We start from the raw sequence: 27,993 nt of genomic DNA, 5'->3' as shown, positions 1-27,993 counted from the left end.
CTTCTTTCTTATTAGCGGACTCTGTTACCTTCTTAGCTTGCAAGCTTTGATGAACTAAGCCGCCATGTTGGAGAGGCCCATGTGGCAAGGGACCGAGGGTGACCTCTGGCCAATTGCTAGCTGGGAATGGAGGCCCTCAGTCCAACAGCTAGCTATAAAGAGAAATATTGTCAGGTTTTATTTTATAATAATTTAAAATTTCTTTAGAAAAAAATTAATAAAGTTTTTAAAAATTCAACTAGGAATAAGAATTTATAACACATATAATCGACAAAATAGTAATATGAGTAAGATAATAGTTACAATAATACATCCTAATATTTTAACTTCATAATATATCTAAAGTAATGAGAAAAAACTCATAACCCAATGAATATTAACTCAATGAATATATGTAAATGCACAACAATACAAGCAGGCAATTCACACGGAAAAATATGACCTAAAAATACATTAAAAGATGCTTAGCCTGATTTAAAAAAAATGCTAATTGAAACAACAAAATGCCTTTTTTCCTTCTTATGACTCCATAAAGTAGGTACGTGCATACCTCATTTTATTACACTTCGTAGATATTGCAATTTTTATAAATTGAAGGTTTGTGGCAATCCTGCATCAAGTAAGTATGTCAGTATCACTTTTCCAACAGCATTTGCTCATTTTGTGTCTCTGTCACATTTTGGTAATTCTTGCAATATTTCAAACTTCTTCATTATTATATTTGTTATGGTAATCTGTGATCAGTGATTATGAAATACATGATCTGTTGCTTCCACATCATCTGGTTAGGTCAGGGCAATAAAGTATTTTTAATTAAGATATGTACATTGTTTTTTTAGACATAATGCTATTACCCACTTAATAGACTGCAGCATAGTGTAAACATAATTTTTATATGCACTGTGAAACCAAAGAATTCATTTGACTCATTGCAATATTATACTTATAGCAATATTAGCTTTATTGTAGTGGTCTGGAACTGAACCCACAATATCTCCCTCTGAGGTATGCCTATATTAATACTGTCCCCATTTTATAGATGAAGAAACTGAGGCTTCAAGAGGCTAAGTAACTTGCTCAAGGTCACACAATTATTCAGTTGCAAAACCACAATTTGAAACCAGTGTGTCTGTCTCTAGAGCTAATAGTCCAAACCACTGTACCATCGTGGGGTGATATGCAAACCCCCATCATCGCCCCTGTTACACACACACACATACACACACACACACACATACACACACACTCATATACAGGACGATCTTTTGTAATTTCTCTAAAGATGACCTTATTTATTTGAACTTAATTTTCCTTGGAAATGTTATATGAGTTATTCTTTTCAGTCAAATCCTGATGAGATAAACCCAGGATCCTGTGGGGGAAAATACCAAACAGATTAACATATATATGATAGGAGACCCAGAAGAAGAGAATTAGAATGAGACATAAAAAATATTTAAAGATACAGTGACCAAAATTTTCCAAAATTTGATTAAAGCTCACAGACCCAAAAAGTTCACTGAACACCAAATAAAATAAATTCAAATAAAACTACCTAGGTACATTGTAGTCACACTGCTGAGAACCAAAGATAAAGAAAATCTCTTGAAAGCAGTAAGAGAAAGAAGATAGCACAAACATACATTGTTTCTGATGAGAAACAATATAGGTAGGGCCAGAAGTCAAAGATACAAAATCTCCAAAGTGCTGAAAGGGAAACTTTATCAATCCAGAATGTTATGTCCAGAGAAAGGATCTTTCAGAAATAGGGGAGAAATAAAATATTTTCAGATAACTAAAAGTAATGGGGATCCCAAAGTGTTACAAGGCAAGGGGAAAAAAAAGGCATACATATCGAAAAGGGAAAAAAAAAACTTTATTTGCATATGAAATGATTGGTATACAGAATATAATTAAGAATCTTTAAAAAGCTACTAGAATAAGTGAGGTTAGCAAAATCAGAGAATATAAGCTCAAAATACACAAAACCAATTGCATTTCTATATGCTAGTAATGAGGAACTAGAAATTAAAATTGTACAAAAATAACATTTACAATTACTTCAAATAACCTGAAATACTTAGGCATAAATTTAACAAAATATACAAAATACACTCAAAAAATACAAATCATTGCTGATATTTAAAAAAAAACTAAATAAATGGAGATATATACAAATTTGATAGATTGAAAGATACAATATTTTTTAAGATTCATTTCTCCCCAAATTAATCTATAGATTCAAATGCATTCCCAATCAAAATGCCGACATCCTTGGGGAAGAGGGACTTGAAAGTCTTTTTTGTTTGTTTGGGTTTTTTTTAAAGATTTTATTTATTTATTTGACAGAGAGAGACACAGTGAGAAAGGGAACACAAGCAAGGGGGAGTGGGAGAGGGAGAAGCAGGCTTCCCGCGGAGCAGAGAGTCCAATGTGGGACTCGATCCCAGGACCCTGGGACCATGACCTGAGCCGAAGGCAGTTGCTTAACAACTGAACCACCCAGGCGCCCTTAAAAGTTTTTTATTTAAGTAATCTTTACACCCAACTTGGGGCTTGAACTCATGGCCCCGAGATCAAGAGTCAGATACTCTCCTGACTGAGTCAGCCAGGTGTCCCTCCATTCCACAACATTCTTTTACATAGAAATTAACAAGCTGATTATAAAATTTATATGCAACACAAAGGATCTAAAATAGCCAAAGAGTGTATAATGGCATAAAAATAGATATATAGAACAACACAATAGAAAACCTAGCGGTAGACTCACACATACACATTCAACTAATTTTCACCAAAGAGTTCAATGGGAAGGATAGTCTTTTCAGCATATGGTGTTGAAACAAGAGAGTATCCATATTAAAAAACAAACAAAAAAATTAACCTGGATTCTTACCTTCCACCACACTAAAAAATAAGCTCAAAATGGATCATATTTAAATATAACAGCTAAAGAAGACAAAAGAAAGAGAAGGGGGTTGGGGGAGGAAGACAAATTACAAGAGGAGAAGGAGGAGGAAAGAAATCTCTGTGATTTTGGATTAGGCAAAGCTTCTTAGGTAAGACACAAAAAGCATAAACGATAAAAGACAAACATTGATAACTTGGACTTCATCAAAATTAAAAACATTCTCCTTCAAAGATGCCATTAAGAAAATGAAAAGGCAAGTCAGATACTAGGAGGAAAAACATCTATAACGTGTATATATCTGTATATAGTATGTATGTATGTCGATACACATGTAGTATCTATGTATCTAGTATCACATACATAGATATGGATCACAAATGACTGATACTCGTAATACATAAAGAACTCTTACAACTCAATAATAACAAGATAAACCAATTGGGGGGGATGGGCAAACATATATAATTATATAAAGACAGAACTAAAAGATGTATAAAGAGCAAACAAGTACAGAAAAAGATGGTCAACATCATTAACCATCATGGAAATTCAAATTAAAACTACAATGAGATACCATTTCACAACTGTACAATGGCTAAAATCAAAGAGCCTGACAAGAGTGATGTGAAGGAGAATATGGAGCAACTGGAACTCTCATACAAGACTGGTTTCCTGGGCACCATGCTCAGAAGGGCTCCACACTTGAATTAATAATGCTCTGCTGTCACTGTCCTGACATTCTTGATAACAATTTTACCTTTGAACTAGTGTTTTTTAAGTGAAGTCCAATGAAACAATGGAAAATTCATGTGAGCAGAGGAGATGCTCATAATATGCCTGTTTGTTCCTTGCCACCTCTTATAGATATGGTGTTTGCAGTGTCCCATGAGCAGAGAATTCTGCTGAGCACAATGCATGGGTATTCAGCAAGACACAAAGCAGATAAAAACTAATCATGTTGTTCTTCAGAAAATTAAAAATAGGATTATCATATGACCTAACAATCCCATTCTGGGTATATACCCCAAAAGAAATGAAAGCAGAGACTTTGTACACCCATGTTCATAGCGGCATTATCTGCAATATCTAAAATGTAGAAAAAACACAAGTATCAATCAATGGATGACTGGATAAACAAAATGTGGCATGTATGTACAATGGAATATTATTCAGCCTTAAAAAGGAAGGAAATTTTGATACATGGTACAACATGGATGAACCCTGAAGACACTATGCTAAGTGAAATAGCCAATTGCAAAAGGGCTTTAAAATGCTGTAAAAAGAAAAAAATACTACATGATCCCACTCATTTGAAGTACGTAGTGCAGCTAAGTTCATAGAGATAGAAAGTAGAATGGTGGGTGCCAAGGGGCTGGGGGGACAAGAGGGAAATGAAGAGTTTGTGTTTAAAGGTACAGAGTTTCCATTTTGCAAGATGAAAAGGGTTCCGTGGGTGACAGTTGCACAACAATTTGAGTGTACTTACTGCCACTGAATGGACGCTTAAAAATGCTTAATGATTCCATGGATTTTACCAGTTTTTAAAAAGTAATTATGTTACATGTATGACTGAGGAAGCAGGGGGCACTGATAGCCCTAAGATACAGAGTTGCCAGGTAAAATCCAGTACGTCCCATGCAGGATTTGGGATGTACTCGTACTATAGAAATGATTGGCAGTTTGTCTGAGACCTAGATTTAATTGCTCATATCAGATTTTTATTTGCTAAAACTGGCAATCCTACTCAAGAGGCCACACTTGCCGTTTGAACCAGAACTTGCTTTGAATGAAGAAAGTGGCAATAGCATTCCAAGAAACATGAAACACCAAAGAATGCCACCATTTCCTTTTTCACTTGTGTTACCCCTGTGTTAGCCAACTACTTACACTGAGAATAAAGACCTGAGACATAAAAGGAACAAAAAAGATCAGGCAACCTAGAGTTCCTGTTCCTTTCAGCTCTTCCTTAGTCATCAGTAAGCCTAAAGTAGACTTGCTACAACGTACATGTGTCGAGAAGAGAAATAGACACAGCTGAGTTAGTTTTGTGCAGTATTTCTATTGTTTTCCTAAAAGCTAAATAAATGTATGAGCTATGAATTGTGTAATTTCAGTGATTCCACATACAAGCTAAAAGCTCTTGTATTTGCACCTAAAACTGGTGGTTTTGGATTCTTTTATGAGACCATCAGTCAGGTGCAGACACAAGAGGAGACAGAGGAGAGGCTCAAGACAAAACAATGGTAATTATACTAACAGGTCCTAGAGACAGGAGGCACACAAGGCCATATGGGAAAGACACCAGAGTGGTCAAGAGACAGAAAACAGGAGTAGGAGCAGTTATATGTGCTGGCAGGGGTGGGGCCGGGAATGGTGCACTTAGACCATGGTCTTTATTGGTGTTTCCTTGGAGAAGTCAAGACACGGCAAGAAAACAACATAGGATAGACTAATCTGAATAATTTCTACGGGCTTTAGACTACAGGGGTGGTCCCTAGTTACCTGAATACCTGGGATGATAAAGTCAGAGAAATATAGCCTACTGGGGGTGCATGGGCCAGGAAGAGGAGCTATGGCTCTGGATTGGACAGCTTGTGCATCAACAGCAGGCTGAGGCTGAATTCCTTGCTACATTTAAGAATTGGCTAGCCCAGGAGGGCATGCTCTCCCTAGTCAGAAAGTATTTTTAAGACGTCAAAATGTGATAATGTACAGGGGGAAAATACACACACACACATACACACACACAATGCAATTGGTCTTCTGATGTTTTAACGTCATATTAAGGAAAGTCTGGGGTGATAGTAATGGAGATTTTTAGACTAGGGGCATAAGTTGCCCCAAACAGCATAGAAAACATTTTATTATGAGAGTAGAGAGGAGGAACAGAAGTAGAAATACAAGGAGTCTCCACAGGCTGGTCCATAACTACATTTCCCATCAACACATTAGCCAAGAAAAATAGATCCAAAATTTTGAAGTTTTTAAATAATATCTTGGAGGAGTTATAAAGTTTGTTAGAAATATGTTCAGGTGAAGGTGGCAGGTCTGGCAGTTAATGTTGTAAAAGGGTATGAAATGATAAGTTAGTATATATTAAGACTTACGGTTCTAACCAAGGGGAAACAGTGGTTTGGTGGTCAGGGTCTGAGACGCAAGGTAGGAGATCGTGGTGGGAAGCTGGAGGTGTATAGTAGAAGGCAGTGGGAAGGTCAAAGTGTTGACTAATATGAGGCAAATGCCTCCTGGGGAAAACAATAATCTCCATTAATTTTTAGGATGGCACAGATAGCAATAACTTCTACCAGATTCCTCATTAGGCATGGGAATGTAGGGATGCACATTTGAGAAGAGAGCAAGGAATATACCAGGATCATGGGCTAAGCAGTGAGCTCAGAAACATAATAGAATTCCTACTATCAAAGGAAGAAAAACAAACATGCCTTGCGTCCAATTTGTGTCTAAGGAGAGGTAGTCCAGGGGCATTGTTCAGGTGGCAATCTCAGTATCCAGGGTGAAGTATCTCTCACACACAGTGGCCGAAGTCGTCTCCAGTGGCGAGTCTTGGGTAGAGACCATGTCATCTGAGGTGATGTCATCTCCAGCAGTGAGCTCCTGGGTCAGGGATGTGGGACTGGGGCATTCTTCTCAAGGTGGGTACTTACTGGAGTTGATGTGGGTCTCAGCATTTGGCACATTTGGTTAAAACAAATGTTTACTGGAGTGTAAATGAGTGAAAGCACCCAGACCAGAAGTAATAAGATCAAGACTTAACAGTGTTTTGTGTTTTGTTTTTGTATTTGTGGAAGTTTAGGTTCATGTCAGATGGCAGGTGCCTGGCCCAGGGGATAGTCTATGGTTAATGGGTCCTGGAAGAGTATAAATTGGCTAGCCTAAGAGGGAGCAGTCTTTCCCCAGCCAGAAAGGCTTTTGAGATGTCCAAACATCACAATACAAAGAACATTTTCCATATATATATTAAATCCCTTGACATTATACAACATAAGATGAAATAGCAGTAAACTTTATGCTAATAATTAATAACATGAGCAAAAAATAAAAACCACCATGACAAGAGAGAGATTGTAGAAGAAAAGAGCTTTATATTTCCTGCTTTTTGAACAGTGAACCACATATTTTGATTTGCACTGGATCCAGCAAATTATGCAGCTGGCTCTGGCTTATACATTTCTGGTAGAAATGTAGATGGTATGACCATTTTGGAAAACAATTTGATGACTTTTTGTAAAGTCAGCCATGAATTTACTACATGACCTGGAAAGAGAAGGTGGCTAAGTTGAAGACATTTGTACCCTTCTGAAGAAAGTGAATGAGATCTTATGATCGGCAGCCCTACCAGTAACACATAGAATGGAGAGAGAGTAATTCCCCTAGAAGAACGGAGAAAGGGATGCTGAGCAAGCAAAAATAATGGAGGCAGAAAATGAGAGAAAAGTGAGAATATTCTATTACAGATGGCAGGGCTCAGATTTCAGGTTCCTGCTTTGATTCAATCCTTTCTTGGATTTAAGCCTATATTAAGACACTATCTAGAAAAATGACTGGTTTCTGCAAAGAATTGCTTGTAAATTACACCTGAGGCAGCCAAACATGGATCAAACATATTCAAACACATATGGGCCACTGGTCCCTAGGACTACAGAGTTATTAATGATTGTGCCTAAAAGTAGTGTAACTAAGAGGCAGGCTGGGGCTCAGATTCCTAAAATAGTAATTCGTAATTCATATGAGGCCCATTAAGTGTCTGAGATTTTATGTTGCTACCCAGAAGTTTGGTTTCATACCTTGAAAGCCAGCTGACTGATACCCAGTGACCCAACTGTGGGACCTGTCTAGAAGCTTTGGGGACGGACTACTTATCCCCTACTGGGAGGACAAAGACAAGCTGCCTATGGAGGTGTGTGGTACTAGACCCACACATGGTGGAAGAAAGAGTGTCCTTCGGCCCTTATTCTGAGGGTGTAGCTCTATCCTGCCATGCGTAGCAGTCTGGCCCAAACTGAAGGGCCTCCATTGTAAGTTTGGAGAACCAAGATCTGTTTTTGGCACTGCCACTGGCTTTTTGGTTGACTTGGGAAAATTATTCACTTCTCTATACTTCAGTTTCTTCCCAAATAAGCATAAGTTATTCTTACCCAACCTATTCTCAGGTTGGTTCATATATAAAATGAGATAATAAGCATGAAATCTCTTTGGGAAAATGAAATGTCATAGAAAATTAAGATGATGTGCTACTTATTATTAGTAGCACTAGAGCGTGGGGCTGGCACCCTCCCCTTGATTATTGGCAATGGGAGAGGATCAAATAAGGATCATGTTTGGATTTAGAGAATGACCTTTCAATATGTTGCTATTCATGAAACAAGGATCAAAGAGTTCTGTGGCTATGCCAGCTTCTTGAAAACCCAGGAACTGCTATGAATCCAGAAGAAGCATTAGTTGTTAAAACTCAGAGATAGATTTTTTAACAGTGATGCAAGGCAGCTTCTTACCTCACAGCATAACTAAAACAAAAACAAAAACAGAAATGAAAACCTTTAACTGATTCCCAGAAGCACAGACTTTGCAGAAAAGCTGGAGGAGAGAGAGGGTCAGCGAGCAAGAATAAAAATAGTATGGTACATTTGGAAAGGAAAAATAGAGACCTCATTATCACACTGGCAGATACTGAGAATAAATAATGAACCAAAGTACACCAAGGCTTAGCCAAATGGATCACAAATTGGATATGAGTCAGCAACCCAAGTCCTTTTATTAGTAAAGCTCAAGACTGAATACAATGCTAATATTTTATCCTAATGTTTATGAAGCACTTGCTATATGCCATGGACTCTTAGTGTATACATGCATTTAATCCCACTGGGTAGGTGTGATTCTTATTCAATCTCACGGATGAAGAAAATGATGACCAGAAAGTTAAAGTATTTCCACAAGTTTTCCTGGCCCTTATGTAGCAAATCTGAGACTTGAGCTGATATCTGTCACCAAATTCTGTGTTTCTAATCCCAGTATTGTTAATCGACTCCCAAAGAGCACGCTGCTCACACAGAACACTAGAGCACAGGTGGCAGTTCTGGGCTTTGGCAAAGGCGCTTGGCAAAGCTTATGAGGATTCAAAGGATAGCAGTGAAAGGAATAAGATTATTTAATCTGGAGAAAAGCTAAGATATGATCCAGGGCAATGTTAACTTATCTGATGGCAACTGGGATCAAGGAATGGAAAACCAGTATGGGTGGTTTTGGAGAGCAAAGAAGTCAGAGAAAACCGGGATTAAATCGTGACTGTTTCTAGAAGTGAAGAGTATTAAGAATTTGTGGCAGTCACGAAGATGCACCACTCAATAGAAGCTGGTGTGGGGAGCATAAGTGACTGACAGCCTCCAGGTGTCGCACTTTTGGGTCTGCCCTGGCACTCAGGCCCATGCCATGCTTCCCCGAGGCTGCCCCTAGCCAATGACCGAGCCCGAAGAGGTACAAGAACTGGCTCATTCCTCCCCTATCAGCCTGGACTTCCCACCTGAGAGTCTCAGAACTCCACTGCAGTCTGAAGCTTCTCCTCCCTAAGCCTCCTTCAACCCCCCTCCTTTGTTTGGTAGCATACCTATCCCAGCCTGGAGGTTCTCCTCACCTACTCCTGCTCCCTCCCCTTTCTCCTGAACAGGTGTTTCTGCAGTAAATCCCTTGCATATAATCCTGTGTTGGTGTTCACTACTCAGAGACCCAAACTGATACAATATTGAGTGTGTAGTGAAAGGGAAATAATACCTTTGTCTTTAAAAGCAAGCGTGGCAACTAGTGACTGAGAAATTTTAAGTACAGGCTCCCAGGGCCCAAAGAGGATGTGCTTAGAAGATGGTCCGTCTTCTCCTAGGCCTAAAATTCTATGAGTCTGTATTTGGGGCATAAATAGAACAGGCTGAATGTTCTCAGCTTTATTTAAAAAAAAAATTCACTGCATTATGAAAGTAAGAATTATGACCTTAAGGTATTATCAGAATGATTATGAGAAATGCCTGAAATGACATCTTCATTGCACCTGTCACCATCTGTGATCTGAAATCTGCACTGCTCTAACAGATGCTATTAAAATTAATAAAATTAATCGAAAACAATACTCATTAGTAACAGACGGCTGCAGATCTGAGGCTTGAGCCCTCAAAAACCAGCTTTGGAACTCTACTGAATCCCTGGAGCAGCATGACTCAGCTCAAACTTCCCCAAAGTCCCAAAGAGTCAGATAGCCCATGGCTCAGCATTTGTCCTGACTAGGTTAGGAGAGGCCTTTCCCTATATTGAGTCATTAGCCTTGTAAGACTCATAGTTAAACATATTTTGGCAGTGAATATATGGGGTTAGTGCTTTGAATAATTCTTCGTAATAAAGTAAGACATTTTTAAAGTTACAAGGCTATTATGTCTTGCTTCTAACAACCTGTGTGACCTTGGATAAATTATTTAATCTGTCCAGATCTCTCTCTCTCTCTCTCTCTCTCTCTCTCACACACACACACACACACAGATTCTGCATGTTGGGGATCCAACATTATAAAATCACTGAAGTTGTAATCCTCACCCCCTATTAAGAGGTTAAGGTTATTCTTTGTTTCTCATGAGGACTGGCCATTTCAGAAAATGCCTTTTCATAGGGATATAGTACACTTCCCTTAGGAGGATGTGGTAATTATCCCTCTCTGTATACTGAGTTGAGAAGGTTAAACCTTTATTCTTACCTGAACAAACTGTTTTTAAACATGATAATGGTATATTGAATAAGAAGGTGTTTGCTATCATCAGTTCCCAAGATACAAACAGTCACACAGAATAAACACTCTTTAAGATTAAACCCAAAACCTTTTTCTTTGCAAGGAAAAAAAAAAATCTGAGTACAGAAAATGGTGAGACACATTCAGAATTAAGCTGTAAAAGGGTCAACCTGTTCTACTAAGGCACTGGCAACCACCAAGCCCCTCTTCCACTTGGCTGTGTGGTTCTCCCCACAGTCCAAATGCCCAGCCTGTCTGCCTGCTCTTCAGCTGGAGGGCCCTTTGCCCTCTCCTGGTTTTTGGGGATGGGAGTCAGGAGAGAGAGAAGATGGAAGTAGTGAGAGACAAGAAAAGCAGAGCACACAAAACTAAAGACACCATTTACAGAGCAGGGTGGCCCAAGGCAGAAATTGGGGCCTGGTTTAGCCACTGTGGTAAGTAAACAGAGTATCTGCTACAGGCCAATGAGGAAAGGGCAACTTGAAATTAGAGAAAGTCATCCTTAGGACACTTAGCTGGCACAATCTGTACAGCTTGTGACTCTTGATCTTGGGGTCATGAGTTCAAGCCCCACTTGGATGTAGAGCTTTCATTAAAAAAAAAAAAAAAGTAAAAGAAAAAAGAGGAAGGCATCCTTTATGGAGTCTCAAGCACCACCATTCAAGATAAATTTTTAAAATATTTCTTCAATTTCATTCTTGTTCTCTTTGTTAACTTGCAGGAATATTGGGTTTTTCTGCTTTTGGCTACACTTAAATCATATTTCAGAAACACTCTGGGTAATGTAGATTTTTGTGGGCTTGCCTGGGAACCTTTCCCCTCTTGCCTCAAAACCACAAACATACGATATTGTATACAGTAAATGTGTTCTGAGTTTCAAAAAAAAAAAAAAAAATCTTACAAACAGGCTTTTAATGTAAGAGCTGTTTGTAAGCCAGAGCCCACCTATATATGGAACTTTTATTCACTTACTTATTAAATATACTGAGTGACCTACTGTATGTACCAGGCATCATGTCAGGTGCTAAGGATAACTTCAAGGAACTCACAGTTCTTTGCAGAAGACATAGTGTAGCTGAAGTGCATAATGGGGAGATGAGCGGGGCCACATCATTACTTTCATGGGCTCTTAGCACTTTTGCCTTGGCGGCCCCTTCCTCCATAAAAAATATTAAAATTATATTCTATTACTATGATTAAAGATAAATATAATAGAGTTTGGATTTTTTTTTCTGATTTTAAAAGAAATTAAAACACACAAATGTGATCCTAGAATTCAGGAGAATGTTCTGAGCTATGGATGGAGATGTGGGTGTGTGCAGAAAAGATAGCCTTAGGCTATCCTCAGAAAGGTCTGCAGGCAAGATTGACTCTTGGTTGGCATCTAGGCACTTGATTTGGGGACTGCTTCTACCATTCCCTTACTGCTAAAAGTGTCTCAGTGTGCCTAAACTGTGTAGTGTGTTTTATGCTTAACATTTCCTTCTGGAAGTCTGGAATTTTGGAACATGCCAGGCTGAAGTGCCTATGTGACCAACCCCCAGTAAAAACCTTGGGCACTGAGTCTGTAATGAGCTTCCCTCACAGACAACACTTCTCCCATGTCCCATTTGGTGCTGGAGGAATGTGTGTCTTGAGTGATTCCACTGGGATAGGACTCTTGGAAGCTTGCCTGGTTTCCTCCAGACTTCACCCTATGTGCCTTTTCCCTTTGATTTGTGTCCTTCCCTTATCGTAAATCTTAGCTGTGAGCACAACTATGTATGTGGAATCCCTTGAGTCTAACCTGGGGATGGTCTTGGGATCCTCCAACACAGTTATCAGGAACATTGGGTACTTCAATGCTGGGACTCAAAATAGAATTAAACCCCTCCCAAGCTACATGCTTGCAGTGGACTGGCCATGTGACCTGACCCCAGCTGTCAGAGTGGAATGGTCACTCTGCCTCATCCTACAGACAAAAATGAACATGTCTCCTTCCTATTGTAAAGCACACTGTCTGAAGCGCAGCAAAGGGACAAGGTAACACTCAAGGGAAGATTAGGAAACAAACTGAGGGTTGCTGGGTTGGTGGGAGGTGGGAGGTGGGAGGGATGGGGTGGCTGGGTGATAGACATTGGGGAGGGTATGTGCTATGGTGAGCACTGTGAATTGTGTAGGACTGATGAATCACAGACCTGTACCTCTGAAACAAATAATACATTATATGTTAAAAAAAAAATAGTAGGAAGGGAAAAATGAAGGGGGGGAAATCGGAGGGGGAGACAAACCATGAGAGACTATGGACTCTGAGAAACAAACTGAGGGTTCTAGAGGGGAGGGGTGTGGGGAAGATGGGTTAGCCTGGTGATGGGTATTAAAGAGGGCACGTACTGCATGGAGCACTGGGTGTTATACGCAAACAATGAATCATGGAACACTACATCAAAAACTAATGATGTAATGGATGGTGATTAACATAATAAAATAAAATTAAAAAAAAAAGAAAAGCTCCCAACTACGCCAGAAGCAACATCTATTTTGCTAAGAGTTAGAGCGGTAAGATTCCCTAAAAGTGCTTTAAGGGCCACGGCTATTCCCTCTAGCAAATCAAAGATACAAGATTTCTGGCATGTGATACAAGACCCCAAATGAAATTGTTAAGGAGCTGATTAAAGTTCTAAGGAAGTTGTCTAAAAAGCCCCTAACCTGTTATAGAAAGACTCGGGACTATTCAACATTATAGCAGTCCCTGAACCAAGTACTCACATCAAAGTGCTAAGATCAAAGCTGGTCACTAGTATCTCCTCAAACCTCTGAGCCACCACCCACACTCACTCCCAGCACCAATAGGGAAATTCTCTCTGGATGTCTCTCTGAAAGTGGCCCTAATTCAGCATCAGGGCCAGCCAAATTGGTTGACCAAATAACTTACTCTACATTCTGATAAGGGAGTCAACAAAGAGATGTTTACAAGACTCAGTATTTCTATCACTCATCCTACTAAGCTTGTTCAGCAAGATGTGTGTACATTCTCTACCAGTAATCAATGTAATCAAGGACACGTCTTCCCAGCTTTTTAGTTTTTTATTCCACTTCACTCTATCAGGTAGATAGAAGCTACGTTTATCATTTATCCCATAAGCTGGATGGTAAGGGATCACAATTAAACCTGATCAAATCCAAGCTAATGGAAGAATGGACACCATGCAGGGAAGCTGAACACGTAAGAGTGGCTGAATTGTGTCACTTCACAATACAGAAACTATATATGAATTTGGAGTATTTCCCACTGGGGAGAATGTGAAAATGTTTTGCAATTGCATAGAAGACAGTTTGATTATGGTTAAGTAGGGGCACTTTTTTCGGTTAAATGTGTGAGAAGGAAGGGTCCATATATACTGGGCAACCAAGAGCTTTCTTGGTCTTCAAATGAGACATTAATACAATAGAGAAAAAATACACCTGAAAGTGTTTTTTACTTTGCAGAAGATATAGGATATTATTTTAAAAGAAAAAAAAGGAGGAAAGAAAAAGAAAAGTATAGGGGCCAACTCAGAGTCTTCAGATTTAATGCTCAAAATAAAACAAAAAACTCGCTGAGAGTAATTATTGTAATTGATCCCTAATTATCATAAGGGCAGGGATGTTCAGGGTCTAATACCTCCATAGTAACTGAAAAGAACTCACAACCTGCCTGTAGAGAGTGAGGAAACAGTCACCACTGACACTTGCTGTCATGTCCTCTGGAACATCAAACATTTGGACCTCTCAGTGATGGATGGCTCTGGCTTGCTGGGAAACCATCTTCTGTATTAACAGATAGACCAGCTCTCTGACTTCCAATTTGACACAGGATTGAAGAAGAGACCCCAAATAAGCCTACTGCCACTGCAAAGGGAATAATTACCCCCTTCATGGGGAGCACTATTTCTACACAATTTCTTGCTCCTCTGGCCAGACATTATTCAAATGGAGAGGTGCAAGAAGATTGGAAATTCATTAGAAGTTCTTGTCTATGAGTAATATTCATGAAAAAGCCTCAAACTCAGCTTATTAACCATGCTCCTTAACAGAGATGCCTCATTCACCTCTTTTCTGGATCCATCCTTACAACACAGATTATGCTTTATAACTTTCAGGAGCAGTCCTCTCATCATTTGTGAGACAGAAAGGATGTATTTGCACATGGAAATTAGAGTAATCACAAAGACATGCTATCACAAAGTCAGAAAATCAGAAAAATATCTTTAGGAAGGAGTAAATTAGACTGAAAACTTCTCAAAACATTTCTGCTTTCCAAAATGGAATTGAGTGGGAAGAGCAGAAGCTTTGGAGGAAAATGGTCCTGTGATTGACTCTAAACTCTGCCACTATGTTAAGTGGCAGTAATACTTCAAGATCTTGGGAGGCTTAAATTATAAATTCATTTTAAATACTGAAAGAAAAATAACCCCAGAATGAATAAAAGATAGTCAAGTACGGGTCAATGCTAGTTGAAATGATAAAAATCTAGGATGCAAGAGGGAAAGCAGCTGGGAAGCTGACAGTTTTGAAATAGAAGTTTGCAAGACATCCATACTATAAAAAAACAAGCTCTAAGGACATGACATGGAACATAATATTCAAATGAAGAGTTTCAAACTATTTGTTCCTTTCTATATTGGAACCATAAGGGGTACAATCATTGCTAAATAGAGGCTATAAATAAAAAGGCTTTGTATTTGTCATCAGCCTCGTTTACTGGGAAACGAATGAAAATATTAAAGAATACACTTCTTTGTTCCCAACTAGGATACCAATTTACAAAATACATTAAGCTTTCCTGCTGCTTTCAGGGAATTTTCCACATAGTATAGGATTTGGTTCTATTTCAAATGCCTATTTGGGATCCCTTTACATGCTGGTCCTACCATGTCCTGCAAAGGAGTAAGTCAAACAAAGAATCAATGTGCTTTTACTTTTTCTTCTTTATCCCCACCCCCTTTTTTTTTCATTTCCCAGGGGAGGTAGAACTTCCTGAAGAATATTCCATATGAGCAATAAATACTGGATTTAGTCTCTTGTCATACTGGGAACAAATGGTAACACTGAAATGAGTGAGATACACAAATAAGGCTATATTTGAGATAAATAGGCATAGCTTGTAACACCTCTCCCTCTTCTATTCGGGTGATTTTCCATCTGTGAATATATCACTCTCCCACTTTTTCATACTGAACAAGAAACCAAATAATGTCCTTTTCCCCAACATTTTTACTCCCTTCTCTTTCTTTCCAGTTTCATTGCCATTGCCCTAGGTTAGAGAACAACTGAGGATGATGATAACTGATAATAAAAATGACAATTCCTTTATTATTTCTTTTGCTCTCCTCCCCCATTCCATTGTGTTCTGAACACTACACCACACCAATTTTCCTGAAACATGAAAGATGGTCTTACCATTCGCCACTAAAATTCATCAAGAGACATCTAAAGTCTGTAAGGTAAAGCAAAATTCCTTAGTCTGGTATTTAAAGCCTTCAAACATCCCAGTCCCATGCCCCATAAATGAACTATATAAACCACTTACTCCAGACAAAGTCATGACTCTTACTAAACCTTTCACTCCAGGTGTTAAATGCACTCCCTAAAAATTCCTGTGTATGCATCTTACATGATGAATTGAATACAGTTACTAATCAGAAAGTAAAACTAAATCTTGAGATACATGTAAATCTCACAGAATCTGGTCTTGAGGTATTTGTTTTTGTGATTTTGCCCAAGCAGTATCACCACAGGATTTGAACTATTGTCAGATATTCATAAACAAACACAGAAGTTGGGCGCCTGGGTGGCTCAGTTGGTTAAGCGACTGCCTTCGGCTCAGGTCATGATCCTGGAGTCCCGGGATCAAGTCCCGCATCGGGCTCCCTGCTCAGCAGGGAGTCTGCTTCTCCCTCTGACCCTCTTTGATCTCGCGCGCTCTCTCTCTCTCTCTATCTCATTCTCTCTCTCAAATAAATAAAATCTTTAAAAAAAACAAACACAGAAGTCATGTAATTCAGTAATTCATTTTATCAACTGATTTTCAGTTTCTAAGAGCAAATATCCTCTTGCCTATGAAGATAGGAACTTTGTCCTCAGCTAAATCCTCAACACCTTTAACACTGCCTGCACCTTGTAGGTGCAAAAAAAAAATTTTTTTTTAAGTAAATAAACCACAGGGGACCAATAGAAAAGAATAGTTCACATACAGCTTTAGTTTTAATATTTATTGGTAGAAATAAATCTTCAATGCATACTTTGTGTTTATATAAATTCTACATTCTTTTTTTTTGTATTATGTGGAGTTTTTTGGCCTCCAAGTGAACTTAACATATTATCTATGCATTTGATTCTTCATAGACATTTTTTTTTTTTAGATTTTAAAAGTAAATTTAAGGAACCATGCATATTGTATACCTTACTTAATATAATCCAAAGAACTGTCTGCACGTTCAAAAAAGTCACAAAAAGGCTGAACTCAAATTAAATAATCTATATGTACTAAAATGTCCATGTTCCATTTCTGAGTGAAGAAATACTTGTTCAGTATTACATATTGCTTGCTGTCTAGTAAGATTGTCAGAGACGCTTCAGTAAATTATCTCTATTTTTAAATATCTTAATCTACTTCCTCCCAGAGATGATTCTGTAAATGTTAAACATTGTGCCATATGCAGTAATAGGCCAAAAGCTTAAATAGGAACCACACTGTAGTTTTTAGACTGAATAGTTTAACCTTAAAATTATATATCTATATATACATATATGGTATGCTGCATATTAAATTTAACATTTCAAGTAACTTAAATATATTTAGGAAACATTCAGCCAAACACACTTTCGTGAAAAGATATTGTCCTTAGAACAAAAAGTGAATGAAAGGCTTATTTAGACACCAATGTCTGCACATGGTACTAAGCCTATGGAACATGAAAGTCCAAGTAACGTCTGCTGTGCTATTAAGAAAAGATTTTTAACCTACTGAATTGTGCAGATACAAAAGTGCTTAGCATGACAAAATTACCAAAATAAAAACATTTTAAAGATTATTTGGTTCTAGCAATATTAACTATTCTGTACTTGTGTATAATTTAACATTTGCCATTTTAAGTTTTATATAAATTTTCTTTTTAACAAGTTAAAAAAGCACACAAAAAATAGTTCAAACTATAATAATCTGTTCTTTTTCATCCTGGTTAGCTCATCACAAATGATTCAACAAAAGAGCGCTTAAATACTCAGCTCTACTAAAATGTACTATTTGAATAGACCCAACACTTCACCCATCGTTTGCTATGCTGGACCCTAAAACAGGCTGCCGACAGATGGGGCAAGTGCAATTCTCTGAGAGCCATCGGTCAATACAATGAATGTGAAATTCGTGCATGCAAGGTAACTGCCTGAGCTTGTTTCCAGTTACATAGTCGCTGATACACACACTACAGACTTTCCCTAGTTCACTATCGATACTGTTATGCTCATAGTTCCGGGTGGAAAGATTGTCAATCTGTTCTTTGGTTAAACCACGAATGTGATCATCATCATCACCTTCATTTAGTAAAAAGAAGTGAGCAAGGCGAAGGATAGGTAGCGTTCCAGTTTCAACTACGTTATTTGAATTTCGCAACTGCCTGCCACCTCTATTATCACTGCTTCGGGCAGGAGGCTGGGTGGTCTGGTTTTCGCCATGCACTGCAGTGCTGTCTTCCTGGGCCCGCCTGTTTTGAGAGGCACCCTCACTGCGCTGGCTGATGTCATTAACTGCACCTACGTTACTCAGATCTGAGTGCCTCTCTGGTAAATGCTGACCATGTCTCTGAATTTCTGACTCAGATTCGGCCTCCATTAAAGAACTCAATTCTCCAAATCCAGTCATGATCTGCCTTAAAATTGACCGAAGAGCCACTGATGACGGTTCAACAAGCTCATTCTCAGAAATCCTACGAAGAGGAACGGTGATAGTACTAACATAGGTTTGAATACCCGACCGCTCTAAACGAGAGATAGTTCGGCGAAAGCCCCCACTATTGCTTTCAATAGTGACTGTATTTTCTGCCAGCCCTACCCTAGATCGAGTCCTACTTGCAATACTATCCCGATCTCTGTTTTCTCCGGGACGAATCCTTCTCACTTGGAGGTCCAGTGTGATTGTTGGATGTCGTCGTGCAGCAGTTGAGGATCTGCTGGATTCTTCTCCTTCTTCTACTGTTATTCTTGACACAAGTCTTGAGTTAGAGAATGGAGCATAGGCAGTACCTCTACGTTCCCTATCTTGCTCTAAAAAGACACGTGTTATACCTCGCCTCCTAACAGACCTTCTCATGTTTTGCTGTAAAGGTCTACTTTCCCTCTGTGAATTACGATAAACAGTGCCACTTTGTCTCTGAATTGGTGAACGGCTTCGACTACTAAAAGTAGACCGTAATCTAATTGGTTCTAATCTTTGGTTTGTATTCCTCACTGTAACATTAGTTCTAGCCCCATTTTCCCAAATATGTGCTGCTCCAAACCGCTGCCCCTCCCTTTGCCTGAGTTCACTACCACCCGACTGGTTTGTGTGACCACTGAAATTAGCGCGTGGAGCATTAGTTCTAGGAATGCCAGCTGCTCCCCCAATTCCATTTCTTAATCTTCCCAATGTTGAGAAAGAGCCTTCTACTGAATTCTGCCCCCTTGAACCAAGCCTAGTCCTTGGGATATTGGAACTACTACCATTGAAATTCATTGAGGTTTGGCTTCTTGTTCGCCTAGCCACAGGACTAGCTGATCTTTGTTGCCTACTTGTAGTATGATCTCTGCTAATGTCTGAAAGTGGAATGCCTGTATGATCTTCACCATGAATTTCAATTCCTCTATTCTCATGATTTATGTGTATTTCCAGACTAAACCGAAACTCTCCACTGTTTGGGTTTGTTCGACTCACAGCTCTCCAAGTTTGGTTCCCATTTTGTCCACTTCGAGTTGCATTTCCTGTGCGTCGAAAGGTGTTCAACCATTCTAGCAGAGAATCTTCATTTGAATTTTCTCTAGGGACTTCTGAGTCTGGAAAGCAAACCAAATCAACTTAAGATCAATTCCTAAAATCTATGGTTTGACTTTTATTAAAAGCTTACAAGATAAAAGTTTTTATTAAATTAAGTTATATTTAAGAGGATCTGCATTTTAAGGAATCAAAAATGGCAAAAAAACTGAACTTTCTCAAAGAAAGGTACATACTATAAGCATATTATAATACATTCTTATGTATTATAAAAATATAAATACTGTTTATGCAAAGCCCTGAAGAAATCCTCACTTTTACTTTCTATATGCCTGTTACTGGCAAATATTAAGGCAAATGAGGAACAGATCCAATACTAAAATTGTACATTTAAAATGCTTTATTCATATGGTAAAATCAATAAAATATAGTGGCAAAACTTATATATAATTCACCTTGAATTCGTGGAATCCTTCTGGTAAAGGTAACTCAGCATTTTTGCAATTACATGTTTTTGTAACCTTGGGAATTTTATCCTATTTCTCAGGAACTGCCAAAAATGTGTATCTCAAGAAATACGGCTTTCTGAATACAATATTAGAACTACATTATGTCTTTATGTGAAGCTGGGAAACTTTAGGCATGTTACTTAATGACTGTAACCTTATCTATAAACTGGAGATAATAAAAGTATAAATGCCATAGGGTTATCATGAGAATAAAATAAGTTACTGCATATAAAATGATTAGTACAATACCTGGCACATAGAAGAATTCAATAATTGTTAGCCATTACGCATAACATATTTTCTGTTCATTTAGAATGTAAGTTCTGTTGAAGATGAAGGGTTTTGTCTTGTTTTATTTACTGTTAAATCCCCAACCTCTAAAACAGTATCTGGTACAAATCAGACTCCCAATATTGTTGAATGAATCAATTTAGAAGTAAATGTGCCCCTGATAAACTTTTTTGGTGACAATTCTGTTACTATGGGAAGCTTGTTTTCCATTTTTAACCAGTGGATTATATACAGGGCAAAACTCAATGAAAAGCATTCTAATGCACGTGAACTACACAGACTTTAACCTTAACATTTATTCAACACAAAAACGGCTGTTAAATGAGATTGCTTTGATTTCATTTCATACTGCAATCTCTTATAAAAACCTTTTTTTATATGTTAAAGCTATTAATCAGCTTCTGGTGTCAATAAAATAAACAGCAACTTTAGCCATATCTAAAGATACAAGCTAAGACATAATAAAAGGATAAGTATTACCAGCTATAACAATATAGTACAACTCTCATACCTACATATAGAGAGGAGAAAGGGTTAATATCCAATTTCCATTTTAATTTGGAAAGAGACAGGAGTAAAAGGCAGGTAAAAAGCATTCTAAAGGATACTTCCCTCTTTAATTACTAGAATATAGTGATGATGTGTATACGTAAAAGAGTTCACTAATTATCTAACAAAACCTGTCCTGCCCTTCTCCCATTGTAAATGCATTGTAATGGTCACATGAACAGCCTGGCAGTTGGGTGTGGCCATGTGACTAAACTCTCATCAATGGAATGGGAATGGAAGTGATATATCTCACTTTCGGGCTGGTGCCTGAACCTCCTTCTGGAACCTAGACCTGCCAGGTAGAACCTAGATGTGGTTGTGACTTAACATGATCATACAAACAACACTGGAGCAGCAATGTCCAGTGAAACTTTCTGCAGTAGTGGAGATATTCTACATCTGTGCTGTCTCATATAGAAGTCACTAACCATGTGCAGTGACTACTGAACACTTGAATGTGGCTAATAGGAGTGAAGAAGTGAATTTTAAATGTTACTTAATTTTACCTAATTTATGTTTAAATGGTCACACGTGGTCAGTAGCTCCTGCACTGGATGGCACAGTTGTAGAACTACTCTGCTGGCTGGCTGGGTTCCAGGAGGATTATGGAATAAAATTTGCCTATCTTCCCTGGACTGTTAACACGAAAGAAAAATAAATTTCTATCTTATTGAACCATTACATTTTTGAGTTTTTAATAGTCTTTGCCCTAACTAATACAATAATCTTAATATAATATGTGAAACTACCCCCCCCAAAAAAAGTGAAACTACCAATAATAAATATCACTGGGGAAGGAAATGGAACTGGTAAGGGCTACATTAAGTTGGCTTTGCTTTTAATTCTGTATACTTCTCTTTAGTTTGAATTTTCTTTTTTTACACTTTTTTTTCTTAAAAATTTCTTATACTATGACAGTGTTTGTTCAATAAAATGATAAACACAAAAAAACTAAAAACAATAAAGCAGGTCTCCTCATTCAGTCCTTCTGTATCGCTTGGTATAAATTTCCATTACTTTAAAAAAAAGTAGTGTGTACATTCTAAGATTAAAAAGAACTATGCTGGTAATTAACTTAATTGTATACTATGAGCTCCCTAAAGGCAATCTGTGTGTAAAAATGTCTTTGTATTCAACCCCTGTCCTATGCTGCCTAAGTATGCTGCTTTGCATATAATGGGTAAATGCTATCTGAACATCACATTAAAACTGGAAAACATTAAAAACAAACATACAAGATACAGTAAGTTCATATTCACAATTGCTCCAATCAAACCTGCTCCAAATGGAAAGGAGTCCACAGTACCTCTGGTATTTGTCCCATTTCTCAAGTCAGGCTGAGATGCTAGTTGTTCCTTCACTCCATCTAACCGCTGTTGTAGTTCTTCGGATGTTATTTCTCCTAAAACAATAAAAAATTGCTCACTGAAAGTAAATATTTTAAACTATTGTTTTATGAGAACTCATGAAGGGTAAGACTAATCTTCAGCAATCTGTAGAAGACATTCTATCATTTTCACGTTCTGTTAAACTGAAGACAGTTAAAAATATTTAATTGACACAGGTATGTATCATTTTTGTTGTGTTTCATTTATGTTTTAGTAAATAAAAAATAAGATTTAATTTGAAAAATTTAAAAGGTCCTCTCAATTTATACACTTAGGAATCTAGAAGCTCTAGTTCATAGATTTTTGTCAGAGATAAAAAGAAATTTAAAAGGTTGGATTTCTAGAGAGAACTTTGAATCTTTGTTTGAATTTTACCTCAGTAGTTCACTATATGGGTTATCAATATACAATGTGCAAATATGCAATATACAAATATATATTGTACAAACATACAAGTTTTAATTAATTCATTTGTGAAATGACTTTGTACAAAATTCATGAAGCACACTGGACTTTTGGAGTATTATTAATTCAGCTAAATAAATAAATTATAATACCTCAAATGAGTTAAAATTGGGTTCTAAATAATATTTTATTTGTACAAATATTACTTAAAAGAGAAATAGGACCATATATGTAAATATTTGACACTATTATGTACATTAAGCTATTTGTTAGCTTGGCATTTGTATAACAGTGCTCCATGTCCAAGATTCATACTTACTTATCAAATACAGAAGTAAGCCAATGATTTTCTATTTTGTTATATTAAAAAGTTCTTAAATTTAATAAATAGTGCATTATATTTTGGGAGAGGGAAGAAGGGGAAAAAACCCTCTTTTTGAGGGTTTATTTTGAAACTCCTCTTATAATGATAAAAAAGGTGTCTCCTCTTTCACCCATCTCTTACCAGGGGTGCCTAAAAGATTGTGGTCTCTCATTAGTCTATAATCTTCATCATTGAGCTCATTAATAAACTGATAATAGGCTTCTTCTCTGTGGAGACGCTCTTGCTGCCATCTTCTCTCATTTTCACGATGATTATGGTCCTGAGATGAGACTTCTTCACTACCATCATGCGATCTAGATCTAGAGGGATTCATACTGAGATTCCTCGCTTTCTGTTCAAACAATATACATTAGATTCAAGCTGTTAGTCAAGGGACTACACATGGCTTCCTGTTTTTAACTCATGTTTATTTTCATTTTTTTTTAAAGATTTTATTTATTTGAGAGAGAGAGAATGACAGAGCATGGGGGGGTGGGTCAGAGGGAAAAGCAGACTCCCCGCCGAGCAGGGAGCCCGACATGGGACTCAATCCCAGGACTCCAGGATCATGACCTGAGCCAAAGGCAGTCTCTTAACCAACTGAGCCACCCAGGCACCCTCTTTATTTTCAGTTTAAATTTCGTCCTCGGGTGCCTGGGTGGCTCAGTTGGTTGGGCGGCTGCCTTCGGCTCGGGTTGTGATCCTGGAGTCCTGGGATTGAGTCCCATGTCGGGCTCCCTGCTCGGCGGGGAGTCTGCTTCTCCCTCTGACCTCCCCCCTCTCCGGTGCTCTCTCTCTCTCATTCTCTCTCAAATAAATAAAATCTTAAAAAATAAAATAAAATAAAATAAATTTCGTCCTCTACTCAATATATTTCATATGCCAAATCTTGCGGTGAAGAACTCACATATAAAATGAAAAAGAGCTTCTAGGAGATAAGACTATAACCGGACCTACTTCTTTGCTCAAAGCCATTGTTTAAGTCAGACTGGATCTGGTTTCATCACTCATTTCTAATTTCTGAATACCAAAGTGATTATCTCACTTTTTTTTTTTTTTTTAACCTCTTTCACTCTCTGGTAAAGTTGATCAGAAAGCCCTCACTGATGTTTCAAATATCTGGGTACTTGATGTTAGCATACAAATTTTAAGCTGACTTAATAAGCAAAGAGCTACTGGGAGGCTATGATTTACATTTATTTCCAGCAAATGTATTCTTCCCAAAATAAAACTCATTTATTTGTAATATTATCCTCCATTGTACTTTGTTGAGGTAAAAATAATTTAACCGACTATATCTACTGAACAGACTTGGAGTTGGTCTCTTCTTAAACCTAACAGGAAACAGTACTCAACACATGGCTCTGAGGACTGTGATGTACAGCAGAGCACTGTGTCTTCCCATAGCAAATCTCATCCTTAGGCCTGGAATGGTTAGTCCCAGAGATTTTTGAGTACCAGTGAAACTTTCGGACCTTGCCTAGGCAAACCTTATTTTTGGATTATACTTAAACATCATTCCTTAGAGGCTTATTTTTAAACTATAAAGAAATCAACGGAGAAAATTATTTGTTTCATAAATATTTTAGAATTTCTTAAACACCTGTATTAGTGAGTTAACAGTTCTCACTTGGGAATGCACAAACTTACTTGAGGACATTTTTAATTTTTTTTTAAATTTAAATTCAATTAATTAATATATAATGTACTATTAGTTTCAGAGGTAGAGTTCAGTGATTCATCAGTCTTATATAATACCCAGTGCTCATTATATCACGTGCCCTCCTTAATGCCCATCACCCGGTTACCCCACTCCCCCACCCACCTCCCCTCCAGCAACCCTCAGTTTGTTTCCTATGATTAAGAGTCTCTTAATGGTTTGTCTCCCTCTCTGATTTCATCTTTTTTCTTCCTCTCTTCCCCTATGATCCTATTTTGTTTCTTAAATTCCACATATGAGTGAGATCATATAATTGTTTTTCTCTGATTGACTTATTTTGCTTAGCATAATACCCTCTAGTTCCACTTGAGGAAATTTTTAAAAATACAGATGCCCAGATCTCATCTCCAATCCTAAATCAGAATTTTCCAAGGTAGGGTCCAGGTCTATCTTTAAGAGCTAATTCGGGTATTCTGTGGATGAAATAAACTATTCCTTGACAATTTCTGGATGTTAATGAAGGGTATGTGTAATATAGCACATGACTTAATGGAGGCTGGAGGATCAAATAGCTTGGTGACCAGTGAAGCAATTGTTGCAACTCTGACTCAGTGTTTAAGCAAACTACTTTAAATACAAAATACATTAGTCTACAAGTCTAAACTATGTACAAGTAAGCAACTATTCAATTTCACTTACATTCTAACATTAGGTTATACATTCAAGGATTTTATTACAGTGATTATTACAGTTTTTTAAAGGAAAGATTTAGTAGCATTACCCAATCAAACACAAATTAACGTTATTAAAAACTCAAGATTTCTGTCCATTTTCAGAATAAACAGGACTAGACCATCATTAGCAAGGAGCACATTTGGTAGGTACAGCAGTAATATGATTTTTGTACTAAACAATCATAAAAATTGAAAGCTATAATAAAATCAAGCTACCCTACCATTATTCAAAACTTTAAGAGCTTCACCTCAAACGTGATTTTCTTATACAATTAACCACAATTAAACAAAGTGAGTACCTTATTTTCCTTTCAACATGCTTTTAATATGTGCAATGGTATCCATCCTTCAATTGTTTGTGCTTTTTTTGAGAGCGGCCCATCTGAAGCAGTAAGAGAGAACGTTATTATTAAATAAATTGTCTCTTTGAAGGACAGGAATGGCTAGCAAAGTCAAAGCTCTGCTGCAAAGTCAAAGCAAAAATCTTCAGTGGATTTTGTTAGACACTCACCTAGAAAATTAGATCCCAAAAAATTAGGTCATTAAAACCTCCCACAAGGCCCTTTTCTCCCACAACAGAAACTAGGCCTTCCCTCCTACACTGTCACAGCTCCTGGGATTACAACTCCCCTCTCAAAGGCCTTCCTTCCTAGCCTGCTCCCATTCAGATGTTACCAGGGTTAGGTGTCTCCAGTTTACTTCTGAACCTTCACTTTCTTGCCACCCCCGCCCTCCGTCCCGCTACTGGTTCCTTTCCTGGCCGTTGCGACAGGAGCTCGCGCCAGAGTACGGTTCGCACTACAATAAACAAACTGGGCTCAAGGGCCAAACCAACCTCTTCCCAACCGAGCCTCAAGTAACGCTTCCCTTAGCGACCTGGATTCCCACAGGGAGGCAGGTGACAGACGGCGCATCTGAGCCAATCACCAGTTGGGGGGGGCGCATTCAGAGAGCAGTTAACCAATCGGAAAAGAGACGGGGGCAAGGAGGGTTGGCTTTCCTCAGCGTCTCCCGGAAGTAGTGGCCGGGCTCGGAGCCTTACCCGCAGCTCACCTCGTCGGGAGTCGGGCCGTCCTCCTACTCCCCGGAGGAAAGTCTGTGGCGGGTGGCGCTCCTCTGGGGTCCTGGAAGGCTGTGACCCACGGGCAAGAGGGGCCACTGCACCCTCTAATCGTTTGCTGAAGGGAGAAGCCGGAAGCCCGTGCTTCAGCTTGGGGTCGTCCAGCTGGTCTGGCGGCCCCGGAGGAGGGACGAAGGCCCCAGTCCTTTTTCCTCACAGCCAGGTCCCCCCTCGGACGAGCGGAGACGCGGCACAGCCAGCTGGGCGCTCGCCGGTGTTACTGAAAATTGCGTCCGGCGGGATCTAGGATACTAGCGTTCCGCGTTCCGTCCCGTCAGTGCTCGCGGCCAGGGCTGATAGTCCCAGGGCCTCCTTCTGGAGCGCCAAGTACCGGGCCGCTCAGCGCTCCTGCAGCTGCATAGTTCTGGGGACAGCCTGCTTTCCACCCTTGGGAAGCAGTAGCACCTACTCTGTTCTTTCTTGTGGCCTGTTTGCCGAGCCTGGCTACGGAGTGCATGCAACCCAGCAGCAGTCTGTTCCTATTTCTTTACTGCCCGGGTACCACGTAACTAATCAGCCAAGCTCTTCCCTTTATTGCTCACGGGCACCTGGAAACTACAAATCCCCATCATTCTAAAGTGATTTTATTTGTATTTCTTCACTTTCCCGATAGGAATGCACTTGGAAATCCCCGCTTACATGTCCCTAGTTTTATGGCTGAGACGTGACACTTAACCAAACTCACTTCACCATTAATTAAGCCTTTGAGTAGGGCTCTGCCCAACCTGGTGTAGGTTCCTTTCCGAACAACCCTACCATCCAGAAGACTTAATCATTGCACAGTGCTCACACTGCTGTTACTCTTCATTCACTCGTTCATTAACTCATTCATTCATTCCTGCCTTAATTTTTGAAGAGCTAGTCTATTGCCAGCAATTATGTGAGCGCCTGGGTAGAAGATGTAGTCTTAAGCATGGACGAGCTATGGCTTTAGTAGGGGTAGATAAGTTAAAAAAAAAAATCATATCATTATAGATACTAAGATGGAAATATATAAATAATGCAGTCCCAAGACCCAGCTCATTCCCCATCTTAAGGAACTTTTTCTGACATCTCTGAAGTGACACCCTCACTCCACCCTCCAGCCCAAAATTCACACATAAAACCAGGCAGATGTCCCTTTGAGGGCTCCCATAGCTCCCTCCGTATAACTCTACTTTAGCATATATTCATTTACTTGACAAATATGGGGTGCCATATGTACTAAGTGCTAGTGATAACAGCAGAGGATAAAACAAGGTCCTTGCCCTCCTTTTCAATGGAAAAAGACAGCCACTGAGCAAGTACTCACAA

General features: G+C 38.7%; 1 protein-coding gene across 7 annotated transcripts; it reads right to left on the bottom strand.

Moving 5' to 3' along the window:
- Window positions 1-27: 27 nt before the first annotated feature.
- RNF6 (ring finger protein 6) lies at window positions 28-26,911 on the bottom strand. Of its 7 annotated transcripts, XM_073894764.1 has the most exons (6): window positions 26,634-26,911; window positions 25,880-25,962; window positions 23,328-23,538; window positions 22,336-22,431; window positions 19,624-19,742; window positions 28-152 (listed from the first exon to the last, which is right to left on the bottom strand). In XM_073894764.1, exons 3-6 carry the CDS (start codon window positions 23,518-23,520, stop codon window positions 117-119), a joined length of 444 nt encoding a protein of 147 aa, XP_073750865.1. In that variant the 5' UTR covers window positions 23,521-23,538; window positions 25,880-25,962; window positions 26,634-26,911; the 3' UTR covers window positions 28-116. The 7 variants fall into 7 exon arrangements, with proteins under 7 accessions (XP_073750865.1, XP_073750864.1, XP_073750860.1 ...); XM_073894763.1 differs by lacking the exon at window positions 28-152 and having other exon boundaries at window positions 16,913-19,742; window positions 22,306-22,431; window positions 26,623-26,911; XM_073894759.1 differs by lacking the exon at window positions 28-152 and having other exon boundaries at window positions 16,913-19,742; window positions 22,306-22,431.
- Window positions 26,912-27,993: the final 1,082 nt, after the last annotated feature.

This window comes from Callorhinus ursinus, unplaced genomic scaffold (genome assembly GCF_003265705.2).
Source record: "Callorhinus ursinus isolate GAN/ISIS: 27379988/994484 unplaced genomic scaffold, GSC_fseal_2.0 scaffold7, whole genome shotgun sequence".
Lineage (NCBI taxonomy): Eukaryota > Metazoa > Chordata > Mammalia > Carnivora > Otariidae > Callorhinus > Callorhinus ursinus.
This window is presented reverse-complemented; position numbering and strand designations above follow the sequence as displayed.

Excerpts from the sequence above, each read along its gene's own strand:
- RNF6 (XM_073894763.1), bottom strand. The coding sequence starts at position 23,520 with ATGAATCCCTCTAGATCTAGATCGCATGATGGTAGTGAAGAAGTCTCA. Across the intron at positions 22,432-23,327 it reads CAATCTTTTAGGCACCCCTG|GAGAAATAACATCCGAAGAA; the intron begins GTAAGAGATGGG and ends TTATTGTTTTAG. Across the intron at positions 19,743-22,305 it reads CTCCTTTCCATTTGGAGCAG|ACTCAGAAGTCCCTAGAGAA; the intron begins GTTTGATTGGAG and ends TTTGCTTTCCAG.